This window comes from Caretta caretta, chromosome 5 (assembly GCF_965140235.1).
Source record: "Caretta caretta isolate rCarCar2 chromosome 5, rCarCar1.hap1, whole genome shotgun sequence".
Taxonomy (NCBI): Eukaryota; Metazoa; Chordata; order Testudines; family Cheloniidae; genus Caretta; species Caretta caretta.
Window position 1 is genome coordinate 65976177 of NC_134210.1, and position 25377 is coordinate 66001553.

Below are 25377 nucleotides of genomic sequence, written 5' to 3' on the forward strand. Positions count from 1 at the left end.
TATTCACATAGCTGGAGTTGTGTAGTGTAGGTCGACTTAGCCTAAGAATTGCCTCTCCCCTAGTGGGTTCTAGGACTAGCTGCTCCAAGCAGCAGTCATTAATGGTGTCTAGAAATTTTACCACAGGACAGGATGCAGAGATGACTTGTACCACTCAATATGGGGATAGTTGAAGGGTTAAGTAGTGACTCCTCTTTGATCTGGAGAACTCCCTCTCAAAACTCCCCTTATAATTTTTCTAGTATCGTTCAAAATTTCTGTTCTTTATTTTGGGATAGGGAGCATAGTATGGGTTTGCTTCATGAGGCAGCATTGGTTAGTATATCAAATACACAAGATTTTCCAAATACTTACATGCAAGCAACTGAAAAAAAAAAAATACATTCTACACTTAATTGAACACGTAAGTTTAGTTCAGTGTAAATACATCAGCATGACTAGTATTTTGAAAGCACTAGGGTAGGAAATTCTAGTTGTTAGTGTATGTTGTGGTCTGGATTGGACTAAGAATATGAGTAAGAATGGATATTGCCTGTTTAAGGATGAGATGTGTCAGACATAACATCTTATGTGGGTGTTTAGATACAGAGATTCTTTCTGCTTGGTTGCAAAGCTAACAAATGTTAAAGTATATTGTATCAGATAGTAGGTTATATGCTTAGTTTTTGTCTGATCATCTTTAATGTTCCCTTAGTTTTTGCACTGCCATCTCCATTGTTTAGTCTTCACTTTTCCTTTCTTTTCCTATGCCCGTTTCTCAGGAAAGTTAGTCACAGAAATCAGTAGCTCTGGAAGAAACAGAGATTTCACTCAGGTCACTTAAGGGTTTTTAAAAGGTCTCCTTTTTTAAAAAAATGACTTTTTTAAAGGGATCCATCTTTAGTTAGTATATTCTATAAGAAAATGGGAGACTAGAGTCAGCAGATCTACTTTTGAAATAATTTTGAAGCTAATCACTGGGTATGTACACGCACATTTTTATCTGCAGAACATGTATGTGTGTGACTTCTAAACAAAACTCTTAATAATTTGGACTTTGTATTTACTTCTCAGAACTAGAAAACCCACAGAAGGATTAGTATTTTTAGCTAACATCTAATTAAAATTTTGCATAAGGCTGCATACAGCTGCATACTCTAACTTTAATGCTTGCCTGACTACATATCCTCATTAATCTTAGTGTGAAATGAAACACTGAGCAGGTGAAAAGTTTTCTTGGAGATGGAGTAACCTCCAAACACACACACATCACTTCAAAACTAATTATATTTCTTCACTCTCTGAAAGCCCAACAGAACTGGGAAAGTACCAGGGAAAGTTGTTCATTAACAGTTTGATTTGGCATGTTCATACACACCTCTTTTGTATGAGGCTTCACATGACTGCATCCTTCACAGCTAGGGCCACACAATTCCTGCCTCTGTCAGATCTGGTCAATTCAATAAATCAAAAATAGATTTACAAAACACCTGCATGCACTGCAGGAGCTGGAATGGTTCAAGGTTCCAGAGAATGAGCGCTTCTTTTCTTCTTATCTCCCCACAACAGGTAAAGAATTTGGGCAGGACGTTCTGGGATGGGGAAAAGAGTTATTTGACAACTATTGCAGTATAACAAGGAAATTGACCTTAAGAAGGAAGAGAGTGGGGATAGAGGTTAGAAGGGTCAATTGTTCTCTCAGAATCTGGTGTAGCAGCTTCCTCTCCTGAACCCCATAATAGGCTCACTTTTAAAAATATCCCTTTTACTGGCTTATTAGAATATTTTTTCTCTCATTATGTAGTTTTACAATAAACTGGAGTTAAAGTTCAAAAGCAGCATTCATTGACTTCAAATAATTGACCAAATTACCTCACCCCCACCATCACTAAGAATACTGAAAGCTGGCATGTAGTGAAAACCATTCAAATACATTCCCACAGCGACCAATGTTCACAAAAGCTGTCAAACAGAGCTCATGGAACACAAAGTTTAGCTGCCATGGGGAAGCTTATGATTAGTAAAGGCCATCCCCTAGAGAGAACAGGTACCTTTAACTGCAAGTACTAACTCATGTAGTACAGAGAACATACTTTACTGTAATGGAATAAGAGCCCCTTGGGTTAAAATAACTCACCACAACGGGTGTGGGAACTGATTCAGTAAAAAAGGTCCTAACCTCATCCTCCAAATCCAGGGATAGTGCAAATACAATTCACTAGCCAAAAACTTCATTACGATAGAGTTAAAGTTGACAATCGGTGCTTTGTATCCTTTCAGAATCTCAAATGTACCTCTATTTAGTTTGCTGAAAACCAAAAAATTGAGCTAAGGTAATGTCACTCTACATCCCCAGAAAACCTTAACTCTGCCTTCTCTGAGTGAAGCCCAGAGCCCATAAGAGACATCTGTACCCTCAAGAAATTAGAGGGAAGTGTGAAAATTGTACAAGAGTCCCTACACACATCCACTAGTCTTAGGCCTTGCCTTTACTAGGATAAAAGGTAGAACTGACATCACCCATAGCAAACAGGATTTAGCTATGCACAACCTACACACAACCACTTTATCTACACCAGACTGGCCAAAGAGTTGCTAGATCCTAACACCTATTCACAACCATGTCCTAAGAATTTCCCCTAGAGTGTCACCTTCTGTTAGCCCCAACTTAGCCTTGGGTGGCATTGCGATGCAATAGAACTCACCAGGGCAGTGTTTCTGCCCAGCAGATAGAGTGTACATAACACTGTGTGGATGCTGGTGGAGAGAAGTTCTGAAGGGCACTGAGATTTTGCAAGTGTTTGAAGAGGATGAAACTTGTGTTGTCCCATCTTCCTGACATACCTAGTGGAATGTCTGGTTGCTATTTCCAGAGGCTTTCTAGCAGGCCTAAAACTCCACAGGCATTTTGAAAAGCCTTTCATACTTCTGGAGCCAAGAAGGCTCCTGTGATCATCTACTTGGAGCTCCTGCATGCCAAAGGCCAGCAAGATCTCTAATTCTTTTATTGAAAGCTTCATCCCTCATCAGATGACATTGCAAGCACTAGCATCTTGCTGCAGCTAACCCCATGATCATTGTAGCTTCTCCTGATACAGTGAGGGTCAAAAGGCATGTATGAAGCAGAAGCATGGTGTTGAATTTTGCTAGTCACACCCCAGAAGATGGTAGAGTTTGTTATTGATAAACCAAGTTTGATTTTTGCACTAGTGCTTACTGTTAATTGCAGCGGGGGAGGTGCACCATTTAAGGGTAAATGCATTTGACATTTTGGAAGGGTACAAAGCACAGTCAGCAAATTTTAACTCTATTAATGGAGTTTGGTATAGTGAATGGCCCTTTTTTTTGTTTTTATTTTTTAGGATATGGGGGTAGTGATAGTGGAGCATGATTGAGGGAATATTCCTGTGAAGACCCTACTGCCACTCCATTATGACCTTTGCCCTCCTCCTGACCCCTTGATAACCCCAGTAGGGCTGCAGCAGCCATGGGGAAGAGGTAAAGTGATAACAGAAGTACTCCTCACAGTCAGCTTAAGGCACCAAGGGGTAGGACAGGGAAACCCTAGACTCCCTACTCCATTTTAGGAAAGGGGCTCTACAGAGGTGTTCATTGCCTCATTCATCAGTGAGTGTTCTCACCCAAATCTACTGCAATCCTGTTGTGGCACCCCAATTTTCAGGACAAAGTCCCAATATAGATGGATTTTAGATCACTTTTAAAGTTAAAAGCAGTTCCTTGGTGGTACACATCTGAGATCCTGTGACTCTACCAATGGCCCTGATATGGCATAGAAATTTGAGACAATTCAAGTATTCAGATGCATTGTTGAGCCCCTTGAAATACTGTTCCTTAAACAAAAAGCTCTGCCCTTGGGGAAAAAACTTCCAGATGGAGCTCCTTTGCATTTGCTTCAGGGCAGAGGCTAAAGGCAGAGAGTAATGTGCACAACAGACCCTCAAAAGTCTACCAAGGGTGTGATATGAACTCACAATCAGTATGGATACAGCACATTTCCCTGAGCTACTCAGACACTCTCTTACTTCCCACAAAGCATTAGCAGATCACTGTCTGTAGCACATCAGTCAGGCTCTATACTAACATTTTGGTTATTGCTCCAGTGCTAGTTAGAGTTCAAACTCAATCAAGTGTCATCAGTTTGGGCAAAGCAGTGCAATAAATTTGACCCTTATGTTATGGGAGGATGTTAAATCAGAAAATTTTACTCAGGTCTTTCTACTGGTGTGTTATATCTCAGGAGCCCCTTTGCTAAATGACTAAAATTGCACCACTGAACTTACCCCAGCCTCCCATGTGAAAAAGCAATTTTCAAGATCATACATGTATTTGAACTGATTTTAGAGCACCAAGAAAAACTGGATGCTAAAACAAACTTATTTCAACCCTAACTATGGTGATACTACCAACCCCCTGTGTAAGGAGCACTTTGTCTCCTAATTTCTGAACCATCTCTGAAGGATATTTTAACTGCAGTCCCAGAAGGAGTAATATGGTTTGTAATATGAAGCTGTTGGTTTTGTTCAGACACTATTCTCACAAGCATAAATACTTAGTGATTTACCCAGAAAACTAAATCAAGAAGAAACATGTTGTCTAAATTGAGTAAGTATACAAGCATGATAAAGCCATTTGCAATGTAGGCCCTCCTGCAGAACCATTGGACTAGATTTCCCAACAATAAACCCCACATTTCATTGTGCAACTTACTTTCATCCCTGGACTCCCAATTTCCCCAAACTCATATGCTATGTCACCTCAGGAGGGAATTCAATAGCGTGTTCAAAACTAGTAGGGTTGTGAAAGGAAAGTAATTGGTTAAGGAACACTTTTCATGTGCCCCACTCAGGGCTATAATAATGAAAGCAAGATCTTAACCTCAATAGGCCCCTCACAGCCAACGCAATGTATTTTGATGCTGCACTACTCAGAGTGAGACAAATTTTCACAGGTGAGATACCATGACTCTCTGTAGGGTTTGTAGATGATTGAGGCCTGAAGGTTGCTTTGCCAGACAGAGGGGAAGAATAGTGGCATTAGAATGGGCATAGATTATCTGGGCTCCGGCACAGACTTCTTGTATAGCCTGGGACAAGTTTTCTTTTCTGGCCCAGATCTACACAGGGACTTAGGCTTTGCAATGCTGAGCACCTACAAAATCACAGGAATACCACTGTGATCCACAAAGCCTGAGTTAAGCACCTAGGCTCCCTATAGAATGAATGGGGAGAAACAGGTGCCTAGGAAAGTGATTCACAAAAGTCAACATGGTAGGTGGGGGCTAACGAATGAAAATACTAATGACAGGGGTGTGTCTTCAGCCTACCCCTCTCACAGAGATAGGAGCCTATGTCCGCCTGCAAGAACGCACCTACCTCTGCTTAGCAATGAGAACTCATCTTCTGGAGTTAGGTGGCTTAGGTACAAAGGTGTTTCTTACAGGAATGAGGGCTTGTCTACACTTAAAACACTAAAGCGGCACAGCTGCACCTCTGTAGCACTTCAGTGTAGAAACTAAATATGCTGATAGGAGGGATTTTCCCATCAGTGTTGATAATCCACCTCCCCAAGAGGCAACAGTGAGGTTGACAGAAGAATTCTTTCATGGACCTAGCACCGTCTGCACTGGGGATTAGGTCAGCATGGCTACATCTCACAGGGGTATTGATTTTTCACACTCTTGAAAGATGTAACTATGCTGAAGTAAATTCCCAATGCAGACCAGGCCTGAAATTAGGCTCCTGCCTTGCTCCACACAAAACAGCTAGAGGAAAACTAACTGGTATAGCTGCCACCTTACAATACTTAGCCTAGTGGTTAGCATGCATACTTGGGATGTGGAAGACATTAGGTTCAATTCCCCTAGCTGCAAAGGGAAGAATTTGAACAATGACCTCCCATTTCTCAGGAGCATGCTCTAACCACTGAGTTATGATATAGTCTGATACAGAGTATTAAATATTCATAGTTAGAGAGAGACTGACTCTATAGCCCAGTGGTTTAGAGACTTAGGGTCCAGTCCCCCCTGCTCCAATCCACTCTTCTGCTAGTTATCCACAGAGGAACAGCTTCAATAGGAGAGACTGAGGGAGCATCATATTGGACTATCCCATAGCGCAGTGAACACTACCTCCTCCTCCAGACTGATTTTGAATAGGATCTGCTCCAGTAGGCAACCTCTGAGCATGCCTATCTAATTGGCCTTACCTGAGACTTAGGCAGACTAACGCCTATCTTCCCCTGGTTCATGAAAACATCCAGGGGCTTAGGCTGGAAATGATATCTAGAGGCAGTAGTGCACTTGCCCAGAGGCAAAAACTTAAGCACAGCAGCTACCTTTATCCTGAAAACGTAAGTGTTCAGTGAATCTAGGTGCTTATGTAACCCTCACACCCCCTGGGTGTGGTGTTCTGTCCCATCGATTGTGGGTGGGAGGAGAAAGAGATGCTTATACATTGAGCTCCAGAGATTCCAGGTTGGATGATGACCAGGGTCTGTTGGTGTTACACTTAAAGGATTCAGCAAGAGTTTGGTAGATAGCAGTGGAGCCAAAACTGTAACTTAGACATAATTCTGGGTTTGAGGTACCTAAATACCTTTGCGGATCTGGGTGTGTCTCTTCCCTTCCTCCACTAGCAAATTGAGAAAGTGATGCAAAATCACTGGGAGATAAAGTCTGCTTAATTTTATCACCATGGTATGTATTGGCAACAAAGGATAATATCCTGGGGTACATTAACAGGAGTGTTGTATTTGCAGAATAGAAGGTAACTGTTCTACTCTATTCGGCCCTGGGAGCCCTACATTTCTATGACAGCATGTAAGTGTTTGTGCTTGTAGTCCGCACAAGTCCATTAAAACCCAAAGTGCAGTTATAACCACTCTGAAACTGTAAGGGTAAATGTAAATAGGCCTAGAGCACAATAAGCAATATTCTTTGTATAGATATGCATACATGAAGAATACTTAAAGTTAATGCAAATTAATTAATCCATTTTCTTTTTATATCACACTGATGTGCTCTGGGTAGTATGTGAATTACACATGCAAAAAAAAAAAAGCTACAGTAAGAAATCATTACAGTTGCAAAGTCAAACATTCAAACGTTAGGAAATGCGAGACCAGTTTTAGTTTAGCATAATACATATGCAAAAGGGAGCCAGTCTTTAATTACACGATCACCACGGGAGCCCCGCTTCATTCAGTGCACAGGCTCACCCTGCTCTAGGGATAAATCAGACTCGTGTAATAACAGTGACTATTGGCTGAATGACCACTACCACATTTGTTGCAGAAGTTGGAAGGTCTTCAGTGACTAGGCAGGGGAGTATAGGAAAAAAAAATAGTCTCATGAGTAGGGAAGATAAATGCACCTCTGGAGAACAGATCATCCATTCCCCATTTTCAAGTTAAGCGACTATTATGATACTCTACAGTTTCATTTGAAGACATGCTGAGCTGCACCCGAAGTCAATGGAAGCTGTGATTTGAACATATAAAGTGCTATATAATGCTAGCCATTTCAAATTGGGCACTGTGAGAATTAGTTAATATTTCTGCTTTTAAGCTCAAGCCTCACTTCCCTATCTGTATAATAGAGGTAATACCCCCTCATGTCACAAGGATGTTACAAAACTTAGTTTGTACTACAGGGAGGAGCCCAAAAAACCCCATGAAGAAGTTAATATTGTAGTCAGAGCAGGGTTTGAATAGTGTGCTGTAAATTAGGCATGGAACCAAATAGTGAACCAGGAGAAAACAAGGAGTGAACACCATTCACTCCATATACTGAAAAGTGGGGGGGGGGTTGTTTTTTTTTGGGGTGGGGGCACGCACAGGGGAAGGAGAAGAACCACCCCAGTGTCATCATTGTGTATACCTTATGAAAAAGCCTTTAAGCACAAGGTGACTGAATGAGGTTGCCCAAGCAAGCATATATTAGCATTTTCCAACTTTGTGTTTTACTTTTCAGCCTTAATATTCTTTAGATGTATTTTGTGTGTGTGTGGGTGATTTTGTATTTGTTTTTAAAAAAGGAGCAAACAAATTCCATCATGGTGGTATACTGACACTCACATGGTTCACTGGCAGCATAGGAACCTTTTGTATCTACTACACAAACCTTTGCCACTTAAGGTAATAAAGCAAGTTAGCACAATAGTAGCTGCGCTGTAGGCCAGAAGGGGGATGAAACACTTTGCCACATGATTTCACAGCTATTTTCTGACCAAGGAATGGTGACACTCAGGAATCTTGGGGTCCATTCTAGGCTATGGCTGACAGCATGTTCTAGTGGGCAACACTAACCATTCCCCATTTCAGAGGGGCCCTTTCTACCACATCTCATCCCAGCTGTCACTGGGCTCTCTCTCCTTCCCCACCCACCCCCAGCTCCTCCTTACAGTACAATTCCCCTCACCTTCCCAAACCAGTTTCCTGGAAGTGAATGCCTGGCTGCGAGGATGACATTGCCAGGAAGGGCTTCAGCTTCCTTGACTATGGGATGCTGTTCCAGGAAGAAGGACTGCTAAACAGAGATTGGGTCCACCTAGCGAGGAAGGGGAAGAGCATATTTGGCTTAGGACTAGTTAACCTAGTGAGGAGGGCTTTAAGCTAGGTTCGACGGGGGCAGGTGACCGAAGTCCACAGGTAAGTCAAAAACATTGAGAGCTGGGAAAAGGGTCAGAGGGAAAGCACAGGCTGTTATAGCAGAAATAAGGAAGAGACAAGACAGAAGGGGGGGGGGGAAGGGAGAGAAAAGAGTGTGAAGAAAATCAAATTAGTATCTTAGATGTCTGTATACTAATGCAAGAAGAATGGGGAATAAGCAGGAAGAACTCAAAAACCTAGTAAATAAACAACTATGACATAGTTGACATCAGAGACTTGGTTGGATAATACGCATGACTGGAATATTTGGACAGAAGGATAGAGCTTGCTCAGGACGGACAGGCAGGGGAAAAAAAGGGACTGAGGTTGAGAGGATAAAAGGGGTAAAAAAGAGTGATGTCATCATCATAGGGGTCTACTACAGATCACTTAACCAGGAAGAAGAGGTGGATGAGGCTTTTTTTAAACAACTAACAAAACCATCCAAAGCACAGGTCTTGGTGGTGATACGGAAACTTCAACTACCCAGACATCTGTTGGGAAAACAACAGCAGGGCACAGATTATCCAACAAGTTCTTGGAATGTATTTGAGACAATTTATTTCAGAGGGTGGAAAAAGCTACTGGGGGGGGAAGCTGTTCTCAATTGGATTTTGACAAATAGGGAGGAACCAACTGAGAATTTGAAAGTGATAATGAAATGGTAGAGTTCATGATTCTAAGGAATGGTAGGAAGTCCAACTGTCATCAGGACAGCAAAAAGTACATCCTTGGAGCAATGTCAAAGCTTTTGAACAGCAAGAGGATCTTAGTTAGGTGTTAGGTGTGCCTCCACTATGCACACATAACACCCAGAAAGCTCCCCTTATGCAAGTTATCCCTGTATTATACAAAGTTTTCTTCCTTGGAGTGATGTCCTTTCTTTCAAGTAGTATTTCTTCTTGTCACAAGACAATAGCCCGGAGCATTCTCAAAGTCTTGTATGCATTCCCATTATCCCCTTTTCTGCATTAAACACTTTAGAACACTGAGGCAAGGCTTAACAGGTTTATTCTTCTGTGCATCCCATCTGACTCCCAACTTCAAGAGCAAGTTTTTTCAGGCAAATATGGACTAACAAAAACTTGAAAATTTGTCACAGTAACTACAACAACAGTATCACATTTGAATGAGTCATTTTTGTTAGTCTTCTGCATTGGACCATCTGTGTTAAGCTGGTTTGGCAGTGTACAAAGAAGAAGATTTAACTTGCCTGTAAAACTTGGATCCAGGTGTTGCTGTATGAAGTTTTACACTGACAGGTGATGGAAGCAAGTATCTGCCCCCATTTTAGTCCATTTTACAATGCAACCTTGACTACTGTGTGTTATCAGGTGCCCCCATTGTAAGGTCATTATAGATGTATACATGGTTATGACAGTGACATTCAAGTATTATGGAAGAGGTGGAAACTACCTCAGTGTGTCCTCTGTTCCTCCCAGCCCCCGTACCCTATTTGTTCTATTCCAAGTTGGACACTTGAGTAAATGACAAATTGCTGAAAAAAAATTGCTGCTGTGTATCTATAGCAGCAAAACAAATTGTACTCCTACTTTTCAGGAAGTCAGATCTGACTGAGTGATTTCTGAAGTACTTCTAAAAATTCAGTTTTTCAGATGCTTTATCTTCCCACCCTGCCCTCCTTGTTCACACCCCTATATTTCTAAAAGCAGCATGATCTAGTGAGCTCAGGGGGCAATTAATATTCTAGTCCAAACTTTGCCACTGCCTTGCTCTTTGGCCTTGGCAATCTACACAATTTATCTCAGATTCTTAGCAAAGATATTTAAGGATTAGTCAGTGTCTCTACCATGCTCTGAAAAATGTGAAGTGATCAATATTGTAACACAAGCCATTCCATTGGGAGATGCTCCTACTGAAACATTACTAATCCTCCTGGAATCAAACTGCTTTTAGCTAATAATTTTGGTTTTAGAGAACTCATTTAATATGCACACTTTAAGGCAACAGACTATTTATCCATACTTGATGTGATGTTGCACTCCATATTTTTTATAAAAGTATGTTTATGAGTGTGGCTATGATGTAACTGGAATACACTTTATGCAAAAGGTCTCCTGTAAGGGTATCATTACAAAGATTATAATCTACTGAGGTCATCCTATTTGTATGAATGTATCATTCTTGTATCTGAAACTAGGAATATGAAATATAACCGCGGTCCTACTGTAATTATGCAAAGTGTGGGTCGTTAATGGTGGTTTGGAATCTGGATGGCTCCCATTAACTAGGACACTTGGTTGTAAATGGCTCTGTTTACTTGTAAGACTTCCTGTATAGGTGCGTGCACCAGAGAGTGGGTAATGAAGTCTCACAGGATATGTGATCATGTCACCTGAACTGGAATCCATCTTTCACCTGGTGCTTTTCCATTTAAAATGAGGGATGGGAACCCAGAGAGAGATAAAGAGATTTCTGCCTTAGACCAAAGCTAATAAAGGGGGTGGAACTGAATAAAGGGGGCTATAGTCATGAGAAATCCCCTAGTTAGCACCTGAGCTGGAACTAACAAGAACTGTACCAGGGAAAAGGATTAGGCCCAGACTAAAAGGGAGTCTAGTCTGTGAAAAAGAAGTTTATTGGAAGATCTGAGGGTGAGATTTACCTGTATTCAGTTTCTTAATATAGTAGGCTTAGATGTTCATGTTTTTGCTTTAGTTCACGTGTTGACTTACTTTGTTCTGTCTAGTACTTGGAACCACTAAAATCCTACTTTTTATTCTTAATAAGATCACTTTTGTTTATTATTGAGCCCAGAGTAAGTGATTAGTACCTGGAGGAAGTAAACAGCTGTGTATCTCTCTCTATCAGTGTTATAGAGGGCAAACAATTTATGAGTTTACCCTGTATAAACTTTATACAGGGAATAACATTTATTTGGGGTTTAGATCCTATTGGGAGCTGGGTGCTGGAGACAGGAGCACTTGTTAAGTGGTTTTCAGTTAAGTCTGCAGCTTTGCTGGGGAGTGGTGGTTCAGACCCTGGGGTGGTGTTGCAGCAGGCTTGTGTGTCTGGCTCAACAAGGCAGGGTTCTAGAGGCCCAAACTGGCAGAGAAAATGAGCTCAGAGGTAGTCTCAACACACCAGCTGACAGTCCCAAGGGGGTCTCTATGACTGAATTTATCACACTTGACCTATGTATGGTTTATGAAATACTGTAATAAAAGCTAAGATAGCCCTGAAAGATCCAACAGTTTGACAGACAGTTGTATTCATGCCCATACACTGATGTGTAGTTTGTAAGTATTCAAAAGTATAGTAGTTAGAAGGGGTATATGCAGGAATTTAAATATGGCCCCTCCCCAAGGAAGGAGGTCACTGCCCCACTACCCTCCCCAGCAGGAGGCTACCCTTCCCTGCCTCTGTGACCCCACCGCCAGAGAAGTTCTATACCCCCCATGATTATTAGGGAGCATGCCCCTACTTACCCCCCCCACACACACACACACAGGTTAGCCTTGTGCTTCATACTGAAGAGCACCAAGTTAAATGCTGCCACAGAGCTGAATATGCACTTTGAGAGTTCTCAGCCCTGTGTACTCCAAGAAAGAAGAAGTTCTGTTTCCTCTTTGTACAAACCACATTTCTAATCAACATTTTAGAGGAACTTAAGTAATTAACACCCTTTAAAAGTTTCATTAAGAATGTTCACTCAACCCGGTAATCATTTAAATACAAATATAAATAAACTACTACTATACAGTGACTTCATAAAAGTATGGTTCTACTTTGAAAAGAAACTAAGTCTGGCCCCTTTTCTCAAATATGGATGTTCTTATTGAATCAGTGACCACATTTCCAGATATGGTGTATTTATGAACACGAAAGTAACTCACTTTCTTTACACTATTCTGTAGGAAGTTTCTTTTTTCAAAAGAAGTGATTTTGGCAGTATTCTTAAGCAAAACCCAGATGTAAAGATGGTCACTTTTGAGCAAAATGTCAACTATGAACATAAAGACCTTCACATCTTTCAGAGGAAAGTTCCACAGCTCTGGGCCAGAAAGCACTTTTAATAGCCATTCCATTTTTTCCAGTGGAACATAGCTATTACAAGAGATCATATGAACTCAAATCTGACCAGCTTGGACAAAATAGAGATTTACTGCTTTTACGCCTGTGATCTCTGTAGTGCTAACAAAACAATGAGGGAAGGTGCTAGATTCTATTCCTTGTGTTTTAAAGATCTGTTTACCAAGTGGAGAGGCAGTATCTAAGAGAGGTTTAGCAAGAGAACTGGATTCCACTCCCTGCTCTGATGTTTAGCAAGTCATTTCTCCCATATCTTCTGTCTTTTCTAATTAGATGGTAAACACTTTGGAGCAGGAACTCTTAGTATGCATTTGTATTGTATTATAATATCTTGTATGGTAGTGCCCCCTCAGCCCCATCTCAGTTGGAGTCCTCCAGAATCTACTGTAATAAATTTTAGTTGTAGTTTTGCAACCCCAATTAAGGCAATGGAATTACACATCCATCTCTAGGGGTATAATTTGGCTCATAGACCAATGAAGGAGAGAAAGCCTAGCCCAACTTTGACACCATATAGTTTCCAAAACCAGAAATTAGAATGAACATTAGTATACCTATTTCTTAGTACAGATATCAAAGGCTAGTAAGGAACTGGAGTCATATGTTCATCCCCTTTGAGTAGGGCAGGATTGCTCTTCCATTAACCCAGTGTTTCTCCTTACCAGTTTTTGGTGATATCTTGCTGAGACATGATCACAGCATTTTCTGGCAAGTTCATGTCTAACTGATTTCACTCAATGCTTTAACATCTCTCCTACTTCCCTTTTCTATTTTAGTTTCAGATGGTATCCAAACACTTTTATATATTAACTAAATTATTTACACATCACTATCACATTTAGTTTCTTGGCTTTAAGTGTTGGATTTCTTGAGTAAACGTGTATACAATACTTTGTTTTTAAAATCACACTTCTTTAGAATCCCTCCAATTTATCAATTTGGGTTTGTTTGAATCAATGTTTACTAAAAACATGAATGGAACAAAGAAGAGGCTTAAGTAGAATCCTAAACAAGATGTAAGCACTGTGGCAGTGAGTCAACTCAAACCAGGTCTTGTATATGTTGCTTCAACCCAGATTCTATTCTAACCTCAGATGCTGAAGGTGCATTGAGAAAAGATAGTTTCCTGAACAAACAAGCTATGAGCACTGGCTTGCATGTGAAATTAGAATCACTCTTAATATCAGCCCAATTCCTTAATCAAGGGGTGGATGATTGTATTGGCTTAAAGAAATCTTTTTCCCCCTCCCTTTATAAGAATAATATTTTATATATGCGCACTTCAAAACCTGGTGATCTTATAACATATCTGCTGTCTATATACAATGAATATTTAGCAGTAGTATGGATATACAAGTTGATTTCAGTACTCTATAGTAAAAATTCCAAATGTTAAATATTTGTTTTATTAATAACTGAGTTATTAGAAACCGAAACATTGAATTTTTGTCCTTGAAACAAAGAGGCCATCAAGACATCAACAGCTCTGGTGCACACAAGTCAAAGCATGCATAGGAGAAAAAAGGTTTAGAAAGATGGAAAACAAAATTTTTCAAGAAAAAAAAATAAATACCACATTCCTAGTACCTTTCTCCCTTCCAAAACATCAATAGGAGACTGTACAAGTCAGCATTAAGTATGCACAGACTAATGATGAACAACTATTTCTGGGGGCTGATCTACCCACAGAGGTAGTTGATGTGTGGCTTCAGGGTCCTCACATACTAGGTTCTCTACCTTTGAGTATGGCACACCAAAAACAGAGGCAGGTTACTAGAAATGTAGCATGGAAAAAAAAGTCAAAGGAGAGGTACTGTGCTTACATTTTTGGCAACAAGATCTTCTAAATACAAGTTTAAAAATAGGTCTACAATTTCATGCTAATGTGCAATAGCCTCCAGTCTGACCCATGAATCATGATGAATGTCACCATCAGTGAAAGTTTTTCAACAACTTTGCATAGCCACACTTTAATGTTAATCTCACTGTTGTTATGTTTACCTTAGTACTTTGCTTTCCTGAGTCAAATCATTTAGAGGGAAGACATGCCAGCACATGTCCCTACAAAAATCTCACTCAAAGCCAATAGGTGATGGGGGCACTGTGGAGGAAGCACGGTCAGCCCCGAAGGCAAGAAGCACCATTTGTTCCTACACATAACATTTTTGCCTGATGTGTTTAAACTGTCTTTCCAGAGTACTGGGCAAATGATGCGGGACTTCAGCCCTTTGCTACTAACTGGGAGGGGTGGAGGGTAGAGAGTTAAGGACACATGCACCAGGAAATAGAAATACAGAATTTGCAAAACGTTTGCTTAGCCTGAATTAAGGAATTCATAGCCTGTGTACAGCATCTGCAGCCATTTCACCTTGCAATATAGGACATGCTAGACAACAGCAGAGTTGTAAATGGTAACTATTTAGTATAGACTTTAAGTGAAAAAACTAGGCCTACAGCATATTTTAAAGGAATCAACAGTATAGTCCAGCAAGCCCGCTAGACTCCACTACAAAGTAATAAGAATTGAAGGAAGCGGGAATTCTGCCATGAAGGTTTTCTTGCCACTTCACAGTGCTAGGTATTCCGACACTGAAAGTGTCATGTGCATCTCCAGCAAGCACTGAGAAAGCATCAAGTGTAGAATCTTGATTTAATGAGGTGACAGAAGTGTATCACATATACACAGAATAGGAACTTCAACACTGATGGACACTTTGAAAGAAGTTTCCCAGCATTACCTGCTAGAAGCAAAGAGCAGGGTTGAAGGGATAAAGTCACACAGAGAAGGTCAATACCACCTCCAGAGCAGTAGTGTCAAAGCCAGAGCCAATTACAAATCCACACATGCATGCACGTACACAAAATAGTTTGCCTTTTCCCTCCTCAATATTGTAAGGACAACCCATCCCAGGTCAATGTCCAATACTTCGTTAGAAGCCCAATTTTCCTAAATTTTGGTTCTATTAACATAGCACCTGGCCATGGTCCAGGACCCTGTTGTGCTATGTGCTGTAAAGACACAGAACAGAGACAGTCCTGCCCAGGAGAGACTGCAATTTAAGTACTCCCAAACAGGCTGAATAAGCATTGCATATCTGGCACATAAATATCTTGCAATGCCAGCTACAAAAGCGCCATGTGAACGCCTCTTCTCCTTTCTGGAGACATTGTAAATAAGTGGGCAGCATTATCTCCCATAAATGTAAACAAACTTGTTTCTCTTTGCAATTGGCTGAAGAAGAAGTAGGACTGAGCTGACTTATAGGCTCAAGTTTTGCATTGTTTTGCTTCTGAGTGCAGTTATGTAACAAAAAACCCACATACACCACCTACATATTGTGAAAATACAACTTACAAAAAGAGATTGTACTATAGTACGTGTCTGAGGTGACCTGAAAAATATTTGCAGTGTAAGAGTGATAGTATCTGTAATCAAAAATATCAAGTGAGCAGTGTACACTTTGTATTGTGTTGAAACTGAAATCCCTACATTTGAAAATGTAGAACATCCAAAAATATTTAATACATTTCAATTTGTATTCTATTGTTTAACAGTGCAATTAATTGTTATTAACTCAAAAAACCCCAATCACTTGAGTAATCTGTGATCAACAGCCCTTCTAAAAACAGAAAATTGAGACAAGGTAGCAGTTAGTGAAATTTAACATCAAGATGGGACCTTAATGAAGAAGGCACCACCAGCAATTTAACAGTGCCTAGTACTTTGCAGCACATAAAGGCAGCATTGATCTACACCAGTAGGGAGCCCAAGAGTCTGCCCAAAGCCCTTAATAAGCCACACACACACTGAGATGGGTACAACTGGAAGCACACCCAAAACCCCAGTAAGCAATACTGTGTGGATACAAAACAAAAAAGGGAACATATCCCACATCTTCCTCTGCCCTTGATACACTTTCATATACAAATACATAGGGATCTATTTAGACACAACTCTGTGCATATTCAGTTACCCTATTCATTTTGTTAGAAAAATACCAAAAATACTGAAGTATGAGCTTACCTTCAAGTTTAGATCCATATTGGTATATTCCACCGGCAAAGTGTGGAAAGGCAAACACAAGTGATCCCAATCCTATCATAAATGATGAAAAGGCAAGCCATCTTGGTTTGTGCCCTCTTTCTCCAAAGAAAGATACAAACAGCGACAATACACAAAAAGCAATGTCATAGCTTGCAGAGATGACACCAGTGAGGGAACTGCTCAGCTCAAAACGCTTTTCAATTGTGGAAATACTAACATTTACTAGGCCATTCACCACAATACCTATAAAAAAAAACACACAACAATTAGACAAACCAAGTAAGTATTATTTTCTGGAAAAACTACAATGCAATCTTACCACTGGATCATGTGCAAGTTCAAACTCAGTCTTGCCATTCAATCACCACAACTAGCATAAAAGGACTGGAGAAGGGCTCACCCTGTGAACTGTAATATCAAACCTACAACATATGAATTAAGTGTAGGAGTACTGGGGGGGGGGGGGCGAAAGCAGGGAGAAGAGGCATTCCATTATTCAATGCCACTATGACAGATTTGCATGACAGGTTGTTTTTTTCACTTAGGGGAACACACACACACACACACACACACGTAGAGGCCTTAATGACCTAAAGGAATGAGCAAATATCAAGCTGGTTTTCTGCTTGTCATTTTTTTGGCGTATGTATAGCACTTCAAACATCTACTTAGGTCCCTGAGCACCCATATGAAGTAGGTAAGCCTTTTTATATTTTAAAAATGGGAAACTGGCTCACAAGAGTTAAATAAATATCTCTATACCACAAAAGCAAAGTAGGTCAGTAATGGATTACGGGGAAAAAAAAAAAGTTAAATATTCTTATTGTAATTGGTCATTGATTTAGTTATCAGTGTTCAATTCACAGACAAAATGACAAGCAAATTCATTACAATTCAATTTGTAGATGAACTTCCTTTATAAGATAATAATTTAATACTAAATGCAATTTCTGGCTAGATAATTGTCAGAGGCTTATTACAAAAGGAGAAACAGTTGCTTTAGCAGAGATGGAACTGCTGATCCAGACACTATACTGTGGGCAACTCCCAGGTCTTACTCAAAGAATTCTTAGCAGCCAAGTAAATATTAGCTAAAGAACAGTGTTTCAGCTACTTGCATTTCTACAGTATGTGAAGGCTAATCCATAGTGTGGTCCACAGTAGGTACTGCACCAAAGAACTAGGATATTAGTTAGCAAGTCATTAATCTTTGACTTGCTTTCCTAAAGCTAGGTCACTACTATTTTACCTTTTTACTAGGACTGTCAATCAGTTAACTCATGCGATTAACTCAAAAAATCAATCTCAATTAATTGCACTGTTAAATAGCATACCAATTGAAATTTGTTACTGTCAAGGTTCCTCCCCCACTCTGAACTCTAGGGTACAGATGTGGGGACCTGCATGAAAAACCTCCTAAGCTTATCTTTACTAGCTTAGGTCAAAACTTCCCCAAGGTACAAAATATTCCACCCTTTGTCCTTGGATTGGCCACTACCAAACTAATACTGGTTACTGGGGAAGAGCTGTTTGGACGCGTCTTTCCCCCCAAAATACTTCCCAAAACCTTGCACCCCACTTCCTGGACAAGGTTTGGTAAAAAGTCACCAATTTGCCTAGGTGACTACAAACCCAGACCCTTGGATCTGAGAACAATCCTCCCAACACTTGCACCCCCTTTCCTGGGAAATGTTGGATAAAAAGCCTCACCAATTTGCATAGGTGACCACAGACACAAACCCTTGGATCTGAGAACAATGAAAAAGCATTCAGTTTTCTTACAAGAAGACTTTTAATAGAAATAGGAGTAAATAGAAGTAAAGAAATCCCCTCTGTAAAATCAGGATGGTGGATACCTTACAGGTTAATTAGATTAAAAAACAGAGAACCCCTCTAGGCAAAACCTTAAGTTACAAAAAAGATACACAGACAGAAATAGTTATTCTATTCAGCACAGTTCTTTTCTCAGCCATTTAAAGAAATCATAATCTAACATGTACCTAGCTAGATTACTTACTAAAAGTTCTAAGACTCCATTCCTGGTCTATCCCCAGCAAAGACAGAATATAGACAGACACACAGACCCTTTGTTTCTCTCCCTCCTCCCAGCTTTTGAAAGTATCTTGTCTCCTCATTGGTCATTTTGGTCAGGTGCCAGCGAGGTTACCTTTAGCTTCTTAACCCTTTACAGGTGAGAGGAGCTTTCCCCTGGCCAGGAGGGATTTCAAAGAGGTTTACCCTTCCCTTTATATTTATGACAGTTACATTTTTGTATGTTTTCTACATTTTCAAATATATCGATTTCAATTACAACACAGAATACAGTGTATAGTGCTCACTATTTTTTATTAAAAATATCTGCACTGTGAAAATGATAATAGTATTTTTCAATTCACCTCATACAAGTTGTCATAAATATAAAGGGAAGGGTAAACCCCTTTAAAATCCCTCCTGGCCAGAGGAAAAATCCTCTCACCTGTAAAGGGTGAAGAAGCTAAAAGGTAACCTCGCTGGCACCTGACCAAAATGACCAATGAGGAGACAAGATACTTTCAAAAGCTGGGAGGAGGGAGAGAAACAAAGGATCTGCGTCTGTATGCTGCTTTTGCCGGGGATAGAACAGGAATGGAGTCTTAGAACTTTTAGTAAGTAATCTAGCTAGGTATGTGTTAGATTATGATTTCTTTAAATGGCTGAGAAAAGAACTGTGCTCAATAGAATGACTATTCCTGTCTGTGTACCTTTTTTGTAACTTAAGGTTTTGCCTAGAGGGATTCTCTATGTTTTGAATAATTACCCTGTAAGGTATCTACCATCCTGATTTTACAGAGGGGATTTCTTTACTTCTATTAAAAGTCTTCTTGTAAGAAAACTGAATGCTTTTTCATTGTTCTCAGATCCAAGGGTTTGTGTCTGTGGTCACCTATGCAAATTGGTGAGGATTTTTACCAAACCTTTCCCAGGAAGTGGAGTGCAAGGGTTGGGAGGATTTTGGGGGAAAGAAGTGTCCAAATTAAGTTTCCCAGTAAACCCAGATAAAGTTCGGTGGTGGCAGTGGAAATCCAGGGTCAAAGGATAAAATTAATTTGTACTTGGGGAAGTTTTAACCTAAGCTGGTAAAAGTAAGCTTAGGAGGTTTTCATGCAGGTCCCCACATCTGTATCCTAGAGTTCAGAGTGGGGGAGGAACCTTGACACAAGTACAGTCAGTCATGAGTGTGCAACTTACAAATGTAGTTTTGTTACATAACTGCACTCAAAAACAATGCAAAAAACTTGAGCCTACAAGTCCACTCAGTCCAACTTCTTGTTCAGCCAATCGCTCAAAAACAAGTTTGTCTACATTTGCAGAAGATAATGCTGCCTGCTTCTTGTTTACAATGTCACATGAAAGTGAGAACAGGAATTTGCATGGCACTGTTGTAGCTGGCGTTGCAAGGTATTTGCATGCAAGATGCACTAAAGATTCATATATCCCTTGATGCTTCAACCACCATTCCAGAGGACATGTGTCCATGCTGATGATGGGTTCCGTTCAATAACTATCTAAAGCACTGTAGACTGACATGTTCATTTTCATCTGAGTCAGATGCCACAAGCTGAAAGTTGGTGTGTGTGCGTGGGTTCTGTAATTTCAGCATCAGGGGGCTGCTCTTTTAAGACTTCTGAAAGCATGCTGCATACCTCATCCCTGTCAGATTTTGGAAGGCACTTCAGATTCTTAAATCTTGGTTTGAGTGCTGTAGCATCTTTAGAAATTTCATGTTGGTGTACATTTTCATTGTCGAATCTGCAGTGAAAGTGTTCTTAAAAGAGGACGTGCTGGGTCATCATCTGAGACTACTAGAACACAGAATATATGGCAGAATGTGGGTAAAACAGAGTAGGAAACAGAATTCTCCCCCAAGGAGTTCAGTCACAAATTTAATTAACACATTTTTTAATGAACATCATCAGCATGGAAGCATGTCTTCTGGAATGGTGGCTGAAGCAGGAAGGGGCATATGAATGTTTAGCATATCTGGCACATAAATGCCTTGCAATGCCAGCTACAAGAGTGCCTGTTCTCACTTTCTGGTGACATAAATAAGAAGCAGGCAGCATTATCTCCCATAAATGTAAACAAACTTGTTTCTCTTAGTGATTGACTGAACAAGAAGTAGCACTGAGTGGACTTGTAGACTCTAAAGTTTTAGACTGTTTTATTTTTGAATGCAGGGTTTTTTGTACCTAATTCTACATTTGTAAGGTCAACTTTCATGATAAAGAGATTGCTCTACAGTATTGTATTTGGTGAATTGAAAAATAGCTCTTGTTTTTTAGTGCAAATATTTGTAATCAAAAATATAAAGTGAGCATTGTACACTTTGTATTGTGTTGTAACTGAAATCAATATTTGAATTGTAGAAAACATCCAAAAATGTTTAAACTGAGCAATTTTTTTTTAAATCGTGCAACAGCCATTTTACCCATTCATATAGCATAGTGGCCAAAGATTCCACCCCCCCACTGCTAAGGGTTTTAGATGTGCATTGGTATCATGTCACTGTCTGCTTGAACCTTTACAATTGGTATGTGGCTTTGACAATTTTTATGACCAACTATAGCTTAATAAAAATATTATCTTGAAATTTAATCACTCATCCAAGTACCTCAAAACAATTTACAAACAATGCAGTATAATATTTTTATTAAGTTATGTCTGGTCACAAAGCTTGTCAAAGCCACACACGGATTGGCTGTATCTATTTTATCCTTCTCAGCTTACTCCTGGTGTCAATAATAGTCCTACCCAAAGTGTGAAAATAGCCATTCCTCCATTTGTCCAGGGAAAGAAGTGACTCAGAAGTGGCAGCCATTTATTTGGCAACAATAATGAAGACATTGTTGTCACATTCTGTCACTCAACTTGAAAAGCTATTACTAGTCCCTCCCACAGTTGTGAACTGCAGCATCTCTTGTTATAATTTATGGTGACTCAGACATGCATCCTAGGATGCAATTATGCACTTTTATATTGATCAAAGGGCACATAAATTAACTATATACAATACATAAATGACTATACTATAGAAATATAGGCCTCATCTGAACTTGGAAGATAGCGAGTAAAAAAAAAAAAGTCAGTTTTTCCAGACAGCTCCACTTGAAATGTAGGAGAATCTATCAATTGCAATATCATCTTTTTAAGGCCAGCTATTTGACTACAAAATTTTCATAAGTTGGAGTCCTAAGTGTGCCCAACGTTGCCTTCAGTTAAAACAGTGATACATATGCACACCAGTCGTTTACAATTTGCTATTTATTTTTGGTTTTATTCTGCATGTAAAAATGTTATATGCTTAGATGAGATGAAAGTTGAGAATTACTGTATCTAGAAGAAGGTTTAGAGCAGCAATGCTCATCACTAATTAGTCACAAGTTCCATAAAAGATATAAAACTACGTTGGATAATTAGGCAGATACTTTAGTATTGGGGGAGCGGGGGAGGGGGACATTTCTACAATGTATTACCTTCTCTGATGTTTCTGAAATTTGAAAACTAAAATACTTAACTGTAACTACATTAAAGTAATTGTTCCCATAGGAGAATGGGGCAAGGTAGTTACAGTAGTTTGGACTGCATTAACTCAGCATCTACATATTCCTAATGTAGGAGGGAGTATTTGTAAAATGCAAGATTATATTTCCTGGCTCTGATACTTTTTAGTATTCTTGGAAGTGTGGGCCATTCCTGCCTGAACACACACACACTTTACAACCTAAATTTCAAGATATACCCTTTATCTAGATTAGTCTTCTCTTCCTTCCCTTTCTACCCTCATCCAATTTCAAAAAGGACATCATGAGCTTCCTGCTTTTGATATGTCATTAACAGCTGAAGGTAGAAGGAGACCTATTCTAATTAAGACATTTAGCATCCCACTACTGTAAAAAAAGGGAATCATTCAAAATGCTGGCTGTAAGTCTCATTGAGATACTGTATTTGATTATGCATATTTATTTGATTTACTATGACAGTCACTGTAGTACCTAAGCATTTCACAGGTATTAATGGCTGTATCCTCACAATACCCATGTAAAGATAGGAGAAATGTTATCCTTATTTTACATATGGGGGCCCAAGCCACTTAATTTTGTCTGCACAAAGGAAGTTTTCTAAAGAGAGTTTCCATTTGTATTAGCTACATTGGGATTCCTCGTGTAAACAAGGTTTCATATTGCAGAAATTCAGTCATTTACTTGTGCAGTCAAATCAAATGGACACAAGATTAATGAACTACTGAAAACACAGAAACCTTATCCTACATCAGTATTCCCAACCTGCAATATTGGCAAATTTAGGAGGTTCTCTTAATGGAACCATAGCTTGCAAGATAAAGGCCCAATCATGCAGTCAGATCGGTGTAGGCAAAAACAGAGGTCCAGGTGGGTGGAAGTGTGCAGAGCTGATACCAGGATCCAGACCTTAATGAATTACCAAAGGTGGTCTGTTGCAAAGCCAGAAAACTTCTGAGTCCTAATCCTGTAACGAAGGCACTGGACTACCTCAGGCCCCAATGAGCAACACACTTAAATATGTGCTTAATTTTAAGTATGTACTAAATTATTTGATGGATGGTGACCTCAGTTCAGATACAAGTTTAATATGTAATTAGAAATTGTTGAAGTGTTCCTCCCTGATATTCTGTATTTACATTTTTATTTTCTGATGTTCAGCAAAATGTATCCATTGCCAATTTTTATTTGAAAGACCCATTATCAACTTAAGTTTGGCCTGATTTAGGAAGTTTTGAGCCTTTGTGAACAGATAATTTTTCTACTCTTTACAATTCAAATGGAAGACATTTTATGCATACCTTTGCAGTGTTTCAAAATAAATAAAAACAAACCATAATAGCACTATGAAACTGACTAGAAACACATGCCACTGAATTCATACTCCAAGATGAGAAATGAGAGTAAACAAATACCATAGTGATATATTTAGAAAGACTTTAAAATCTAGTGTAAAGCGTATGTACTAAAACCACCTTACCCATTACTGTATTTGTGAACATTGACTAGTCTTCTTTCAAATCCAAAGTTTATTTTGAGCAGTGGGGGCTAGATTCATAGCGGGCATTAAGGCAACTTTCAGGTGCCATGCTGCCAAGTGACATTCACAATCACCAAGTTCAGCACCTAGGCTCCCTATACAATGCATAGAGTTGGACACCTAAAAAGGGAATTCACTGAAGCCAGCACACTGAGGGGGGTGCTCCTGAAGCTAGCAAGTAGGAAATGTTGAGAAGACGAAGTTAAGTGCCCAAGTCCAGGAGAAGAGACACCTCCCTCTGCTCAGGATTCATCCAGAAACCCTCTCTTAGAGTTAGGACCACTGTGCTTAAATGCCTTTTTACCCAGTAGCTAAAGCACTCACTGAAGATGTGGGAGTCTTCTGGAGTGTGTTTCTTTTGACTGCTTTTGTTGAAGCTGTTCCACTTTGTATAAAATAATTGTTAATTCATTGGACCACAAAGAGTCTATATAGCCCAGTATTTAGGGCACTCACCTGGGATATGAAAGACCTGAGTTCAAGTCCCTATTCCACATTATGAAGAGCATAGATTTTAACCCAGGCCTTTCATATACCCCATGACAGTGGTTTTCAACCTTCCCCCCCCACCCCCATTTGCAGACCCCTAAAAAATTCTGAGTGGAAGTGCAGACCCCTTTGGAAATCTTAGGCATTGTCTGTGGTCCCCAAGGCGTCTGCAGACCACAGGTGGAAAACTACTGCCCTATGAATGCTCTAATCCAGTGGCTCTCAACCTTTCCAGACAACTGTATCCCTTTCAGGAAGTTGATTTGTCTTGCATAACCAAGTTTCACCGCACTTAAAAACTACTTGCTTACAAAATCAGACGTAAAAATATCAAGTGTTACCGCACACTATTACTGAAAAATTGCTTACTTTCTCACGGGGCATGAGTCCCATGGTTGAGAAACACTGCTTTGGTATATAGAGCAGTATAAACTTATTGTCTGTATGAAATTTTAGTTGGTACTGACTTGGCTAGTGCTTTTCACGTAGCCTGTTATAAAACTAGGCAAATATCTAGATGAGTTACTGGTTTCAGAGTAACAGCCGTGTTAGTCTGTATTCGCAAAAAGAAAAAGGAGTACTTGTGGCACCTTAGAGACTAACCAATTTATTTGAGCATAAGCTTTCGTGAGCTATAGCTCACTTCATCGGATGCATACTGTGGAAAGTGTAGATCTTTTTATACACACAAAGCATGAAAAAATACCTCCTCCCACCCCACTCTCCTGCTGGTAATAGCTTATCTGAAGTGATCACTCTCCTTACAATGTGTATGATAATCAAGTTGGGCCATTTCCAGCACAAATCCAGGGTTTAACAAGAACGTCTTGGGGGGGGGGGGGGGGGAACAGGTTACCTTGCATAATGACTTAGCCACTCCCAGTCTCTATTCAAGCCTAAGTTAATTGTATCCAATTTGCAAATGAATTCCAATTCAACAGTTTCTCGCGGGAGTCTGGATTTGAAGTTTTTTTGTTATAATATCGCAACTTTCATGTCTGTAATCACATGACCAGAGAGATTGAAGTGTTCTCCGACTGGTTTAT

The 25377-nt window shown here is 39.8% G+C and overlaps 1 protein-coding gene across 1 annotated transcript in view; it reads right to left on the reverse strand.

Moving 5' to 3' along the window:
• Positions 1-25377, reverse strand: part of SLCO4C1 (solute carrier organic anion transporter family member 4C1) — a 102541-nt gene that overhangs the window by 74381 nt on the left and 2783 nt on the right. Inside the window, exon 2 of the mRNA XM_048851191.2 lies at positions 16724-16987. Within this exon, the coding sequence (XP_048707148.1) occupies positions 16724-16987 (264 nt within the window). The remainder of the gene's footprint in view (positions 1-16723; positions 16988-25377) is intronic.